The following is a 6,928-nucleotide window of genomic DNA, read 5'->3' on the forward strand; positions in this document are numbered from 1 at the left end:
CTGGAGAGGCTGGTTGATAAATAGATAAACGTGTCGCTGCAGTTACAGGAAGAGTTCATCCCAAAATCAAAGATCCACGTGATTACCTTTACTTGTAGGGTTTGTTCATAATCTAGATGGTTTTGGGGATGGTTGCAGAGTTTTTTTTTTTAGATATTGTAGTGATTGTATGGCACTTGACTTGTGCTTAAATCACAACTAAAATAACTACATTTGAAAAGTTAAACGTGTGTTTGGGGTGAACTGTCCCTTTATGTCTGCACACATCATAGTTATGTATTATTATCAATTGAAATGAGCCCCACCTTTACCACCTGCAACATTAAAGTAATGTACACATAATGCATCAATAGTTATGATCCATTGATATAATAAAATGTATACAAGTATGCAAAGGGACAGTATTTTCAGTAGATTTTAATGTCAACACTAGTACTTATTTTCACTGAGATATTTGCTACTTTTACTTCAGTAAATGATCCGAGTACTTCTTCTACCACCGACCATGATGCAGCAAAATGCATCCCCATCTGGAGTCACTGCAGTGGCCAAATTCTTTGGCAATTTTAAATACCTGCCATGTTGGCACTATAATACAAACATGCTGATCTGATGAAGAAAGGCTAGCTCAACATAACACACCCCATTCTCACTGAGGAAGCACAGTATCTGGTCACTTCAACCAGAGTTGGTGGTAATCTGGAACTCATTTGACGACATACAGAGTGTGTTATGTAGCTACTGTAAGTGCACAACATCTCAAAACAAGTAACGCATGCCATTAAACAGATGGTGTATTCCTCCTTAATCGTGTGATGTGTGCATACATGGACATGAGGCCAGTGAGGCAGAGTGATGGTTACTTTTAATTTTTATTTCTTTGCAATTTCATTATTAAATCTGCCATGACATTGATAGGAAAGTGAAGCTCTTGGTTTATTTTTATGAACAAAATAATGTTTACAATCGAGCAGACAGAACATACGTGAATAGTATATCATAGGTGTAAACAGCCACTGATCATAAGACACATGTGAGTTTATATATTGATGTCTTCTTCACTGTTTCTCTCTTTGTCAAAGGGGATAATATGGGCTGTGTTCGTCTGCTGGCACTGATGCTGGCCACCTCTGCAGTACTCCTGTTAGCCGCCCATTCAACCAGCGCCCATGGGGACCACGGCCACGGCCACCATCACCACGGCCACGCCCACGGGGAAGACGATCACCAGGAAGACGCGAGGATGTTCCACGGAGCGAGCAAGTGGAGCGCCGAGGCCAACCTCCTTCCACACGAAGAAGAGCAGCACGTTCACGACCATGGGCACGTTCACGACCATGGGCATGCTCACGGGCACGCTCACGACCACGGGCACGCTCACGACCACGGGCACGCTCACGATCACGGGCACGCCCACTCTCACGATCATGGACACGCTCATCAGGAGGATGTTGTTCGGGTGCACAAGGAGGAGAGTGGACACGCACACTCCCACGGAGGGGAGAGGGTGAAGAGGGAGGCAGAAGGAGAGAAGAGGGACATGGTGGAGCTCTGGACACAGGTGTGGTCATGGGTTGGAATGGGAACAATGGGTCGTCTGTCTGAAATGTGGAATTGTTTGCTTATTTGCCTTCTAGCTGAGAGTTTGATGAGGAGATTGATAACACGGTCACATCTGTCCGTTAAGACTCGACAGGAAGTCGCTGCTTCTGGCCAAGAAATGGTCGGCACATAACCGAGGCTCACCACTTCTGTGTTTTCAATTTCTATTCTAAACCAAGCTCACCACTTCCTGTTCACATTCAACAAGTAGATTTAAGAGTGGGATCGGACTTCTCATCTGACTCTCGGCAATACGCTTTTTATTCCCCGTAACCGTCGTCATCAGTTTTATTCTCCTCGATAAGCCTCTCAGGAGCAAACTGTCCATGTATTCATTTCTTGAGTAATTTTTACTGATCAATAACAACATCGTAATCTTGATACTGAGATCCTCATCCATGTTTTTTACCCTCGTGTTGTGTATAAAAGAAAAGTAACCCTCCCTCCATTCCTGTCCGCAGGCCATCGGAGCGACCCTGCTCATCAGCGCCGCTCCTTTCCTCATCCTGTTCCTGATCCCGGTTCAGTCTAACAGCGACCAGCACCAGAACCTGCTCAAGGTGCTGCTCAGCTTCGCCTCAGGTGGACTGCTGGGTGACGCCTTCCTCCACCTCATACCACACGCTTTGGGTGGGTTTATCGATCCATAGAAGTTTGTTTTTTATCATTTAATCTGTGTTGATGAGTTTTTATTTTCTTCTCCACCTTTTGCAGGTTATCTTGAAACAAACTCTTTGTTAAGATGCATTTATGATGCAAAACACCTAAATATGAGATCAATCATCAGTGCACAAGAAAATAGTCCCCTCTTGAATCAAACGCTGTATATTCACACTCTTCATTTTTGTTATGCACTCCATACACATGAAGGAAGGCAATCTAAGAGATGAAGCTCACTTCCACTTTGTCTTTAGACGAACATGAATATCTTCAACGCTGATGATGATGATCGAATGCTCATCCAAAACACAGACTCTGTTTCAGGATCTTCAGTTTATCTGTGTGAGTGTAATGTCTGTTTCTGACCGTGTCATGTTTGTTGTGCACAGAGCCCCACTCTCACCACGGAGAAGAAGATCACGCACACTCGCACGCAAGTGAGGAGTCACATGACCACGGTCACTCCCACGGTACGCAGTAACACCCCTTTCTTTTTGCTTTCGTCACATGGTGCTCTTGTTATTGACGGGTGATGTCAGGTGCAAAAGTCCACCAGAGAAATGACCCCGTATCTTCAATCTTCAGCTGTATGCTTAATAATGATGATATCCTCTGCCTGCACAGGAGCTGCCCACGGTCACATGATGTCAGTGGGTCTGTGGGTTCTCGGTGGGATCATCGCCTTCCTGGTTGTGGAGAAGTTTGTGCGAGCGCTGAAGGGAGGACACGGACATTCCCACGGACACTCGCATGGTACACCTTGGAACTTCCTTGGAAAACATAAAATATTCATCTGCAAAACAAAAAGCATTCTTGATTTGATGAAATGAAAGACTGTTATTGGGTACATTTGTATTATTTTGCTCAAGTGTATATTAGCCAAATTACCTTTTTAAAATCAGCCTCTGCAGCCGCTGCTCCTAATCTCATCAGTTGATCTGAGGACTGAGGCTTATTTGAACTTTATGTCACATTTTCAGATGCTCCCAAGGAAAAGGACAGTGATGGAGAAGAGGAAAAGGAAAAGAAGAAAGGAGCGAAAGAAAGCAAAGACAAGACGGTGTCAAAGAAAGAGGAGAGGAAGAGCACAGGTGAGCAATATATTAAAGACTGTGATTGAAAACAAAGTAGCTCCATCTGCTGGTCAGTTACTGACCTGCCGATATTTACAACTTTGCAACACAAGGATATTTACATTGGGCATTTACATTTCTAGTTATTAAAACACTAAATTCGGAAGGCTGTGCAGGTACGTGCTCACATCGTGTTTTATTGTTTTATTTTGTATTTCATTAATTCAAAAGCTGTTGTACAGCTGTTTGTGTTGAGATCATAAACGGGTTAAAAGACGTAGATGTTTGTATTAAAACTGAATTTGAATGAAAATACTTTTTCGATATCTAGTTCACATAGAACTATAGATTCTATCAAAGCACACCCGTCTTCACACCCTGCCGTCATGTTTACTTTAACTCGTCGCTGCCTCTTGAACTTTTGTGACGCTATGACCGTGACAAATCTGTCACCAGACAGGCTGAAGTACAAACAAACCTAAAACCACTTCTTTGGAACTTCTGCTACCATGGGCGTCTCCAGGAACACATCTCTCCCCACAGTCACGCACACAGAGACGCACACCGTGAAAACAATACCAGCCTTTGTAAACTCAATATATTGTTTTTAACATTTTACTTTTATTGTGCAGATATCATGATCATCAATGTGTTTTGTAAATGTAGTTTCATAGTGTAACTGTTGAAGACATGACGGACGCAACTCATTTATTACAAATTTAAACTTTTCAATCATTTTAAGAGAAAATCGATGCTCCAACTGTTCAATCTAACAGAAGCAACCGATCTTTTTCCTCAGAAGTGCTTCCTGGTCCTGTGTCTTCAATAGAGGCTCGCTGAAATCACTGAATGTCACCTCATTTCTTCTCCGTTCACTTCTCTTAACACAGACATCAAGGTGTCGGGTTACCTGAACCTGGCGGCTGACTTCACACACAACTTTACCGACGGCCTGGCCATCGGAGCGTCCTTCCTGGTTGGGCCAACGGTTGGCGCCGTCACCACCGTCACCATTCTGCTGCACGAGGTCCCACACGAGATCGGAGACTTCGCCATCCTCGTCCAGTCTGGCTGCACCAAAAAAAAGGTAGCGGCCTACTCAAGCTGCAGTTTGTATGAGAAGAAAGACTCCATCACAGACAAAGAGCAGGTTTAGGGTTAAGAGACCACGTGACGTGAGCGCTGTAGCAACCCTCTTCCTCTTTCCCATCAGGCCATGTGTCTACAGCTGCTGACGGCTCTGGGAGCTCTGGCCGGCACAGCTTGCTCCCTGTTAGCCGAGGGCGTCGGCGCCGCCGCGACCGCCTGGATCCTGCCCTTCACGGCCGGCGGGTTCGTTTACATCGCCACTGTGACCGTGCTCCCAGAACTGCTGGCGGGCCGCTCCAGTTTCGGCCAGTCTCTGATGGAGATCCTGGCCCTGCTGTTCGGAGTCGGCATGATGGTGCTGATCGCCGAGTACGAGTGAGACGCTGCAGAGAGGACGGAGATGGGAGAAAAGGGTCAAAAACGGTTGAAAATAAATGCTGGTTTTTAAGTAGCTTTCAAGTGGATTATTATTTGCCAGGGCTGTGTTTTCTTTTGTTTTTTATTAATTCTGTTTTGGGACAAACGCCACCTACTGACGGCGAATGGATGATTTTTTCTTTGTGGTTTTAGCAGGTCGTGGGCACATCCCTGATTTTATATCTTTTTCTGCTTCTTAAAAAAAAAAAACGTCTCGGTGGGAGAAACTGAGCTGGAAAGAAAGGAACCTGATGGAAACGTTTCTGAGGACTGCTGTGTTGTTCACCGAGGGCGTCCATCTTTCTGTTCCCTCCGTCCCACAATTCACTCACCGCTTTCACCACACGGATCATTCAGCTACACTATTACTGCAGCGTGAACTGACGGCCGGTTTCCTCCAAAAGTGACTTAAATATGTTCATCTTCCAGCCATCATTGTCTTTAGTTTTGCAGATTGTTGATCTTTAAATCTACATTTCAGAGTTGGGCCAGTGAACGAGCAGAGAAAGCAATGTTCTGACCTGCTCAGCTGTATGTGAAATTGAATGTTAATATTTTTACATTCCACGAAATAAAAGTCTGTGTTGTGGCTCCCACAGATTTACTCTCAAATCATTAAAGTCTTTATGAAAAGAAAAGTTGTTTCAACCTTAAACATGCCTACGAAATAACACAACACACAAATAAAGGTATAAAATCCCGACCGCGTTGATGAACAAACCCCAATACAGTTTCAGCATTTTCATTGATTACTTTTCAGCACGTTCTCGCGTTAGAGACACATACTTAGAGATGTAATTCACTGTGATAGAAGGTCTGAAAATGGTTGCATGACCTGTTTTCAAACATGGTTGTAGCTGCTGTTACTAGACCTGACCACAAGAGGGAGCAAGATGTCTGTTCCTCAGAAAGCTGTACAGGATCACTGTATTTATTCTGAACTACTTGTCATACAGTGATACCGCAGAAGAATGAAATAAACATGCCTGCCGTGCAGATAATTTATCACACCCATGCCAACATGGGATAGGGTTAGAGTCATTTTGCTCTCTGCTACTGCCAGCTTTCACTGCACACCTGCAACCTTCTACAAAGTTTTAACAGAAGTGTCTTGAAAAGAAGAATGTGTTCTGTAGACATTTGCCATTTGGGGTTATATATATATATCTATATATATCGTGTATATATATATCTATATATATATATATATATATATATAGATATATATAAACCTCGTCGGAGAATCATTGGGACTTTTGAGATGGTAAAAGTATCCGGTATTAATTCAAAAGTCAAACTATTGTGTGCTTTTGATTTTTCTTAAATCTTGCCCCAATAATAATCCTGTGAGCCCTGAGATCAGCGGTACTTTTACAGTTGCTAGTGGAAAAATAGTGAAGTAACTTATTTGCAACGACAGTAATTATGTTGTGATCTAAAAAAACAAAACACATCCTGTATCGGAGCTAAAAATGATGCATAAATGGTTGAAATAGGGAGCTAAACGTGAGGAATAAACACTTCCAAGATCATCTTGGCTAAAACTAGCAACGTTTATTCAAACGGCACCTTTCACAGACGATACAAAACATGAAATACAACATGCTACCTAAATGAGCTTTTAGCTGCTCTCTGAAAGAGTGTTAATATTGTGACGACCCTTGTGGCTGCTTCCCTGCAGGTTTGGAGGTGGGCGTGGCAGAGGGTCATCAGCAGAGCGGAAACACCTGAGCTCATCAGCAACACTGGCAACACATGGGCCCCGTGTGCCCGTGCACTCTGTTAAAAACCTTCTTTAGTCTCAGTTGGTCCCCCTCTCTCCTTCCTGAGGCGCCCATTTTGGTTTTCGGTTGACATTATTGTTTGTTTCTAAACTACACGACATTGCAGTCACACTTTCCACTCATGCACTCACATACAATGCTGAAGTTGCTGTTCCACACACCACTGTTAGACTCGGTGTCATTCAACAGACAATAATTCTCTCATAAGAAAGCAGGAAGCACACATTTTGAGTGTGTCATTTACCTTTTTCGTGTACTGACACACATGCAAACAAACACATGTTACTCTGCCGACTGACCCCT

General features: G+C 43.6%; 1 protein-coding gene across 1 annotated transcript; it reads left to right on the top strand.

Moving 5' to 3' along the window:
- Positions 1–43: 43 nt before the first annotated feature.
- slc39a7 (solute carrier family 39 member 7) lies at positions 44–4,891 on the top strand. The gene is made up of 7 exons (XM_031838550.1): positions 44–1,561; positions 2,064–2,232; positions 2,652–2,732; positions 2,887–3,015; positions 3,243–3,353; positions 4,226–4,422; positions 4,549–4,891. The coding sequence occupies exons 1-7, from the start codon at positions 1,091–1,093 to the stop codon at positions 4,801–4,803; spliced, it is 1,413 nt and encodes a 470-aa protein (XP_031694410.1). The 5' UTR covers positions 44–1,090; the 3' UTR covers positions 4,804–4,891.
- Positions 4,892–6,928: the final 2,037 nt, after the last annotated feature.

Source organism: Anarrhichthys ocellatus, unplaced genomic scaffold, assembly GCF_004355925.1.
Source record: "Anarrhichthys ocellatus isolate YVR2014 unplaced genomic scaffold, GSC_Weel_1.0 scaffold822, whole genome shotgun sequence".
Lineage (NCBI taxonomy): Eukaryota > Metazoa > Chordata > Actinopteri > Perciformes > Anarhichadidae > Anarrhichthys > Anarrhichthys ocellatus.

Excerpts from the sequence above, each read along its gene's own strand:
- slc39a7 (XM_031838550.1), top strand. The coding sequence starts at position 1,091 with ATGGGCTGTGTTCGTCTGCTGGCACTGATGCTGGCCACCTCTGCAGTA. Across the intron at positions 2,733-2,886 it reads TGACCACGGTCACTCCCACG|GAGCTGCCCACGGTCACATG; the intron begins GTACGCAGTAAC and ends CTGCCTGCACAG. Across the intron at positions 3,016-3,242 it reads TTCCCACGGACACTCGCATG|ATGCTCCCAAGGAAAAGGAC; the intron begins GTACACCTTGGA and ends TCACATTTTCAG.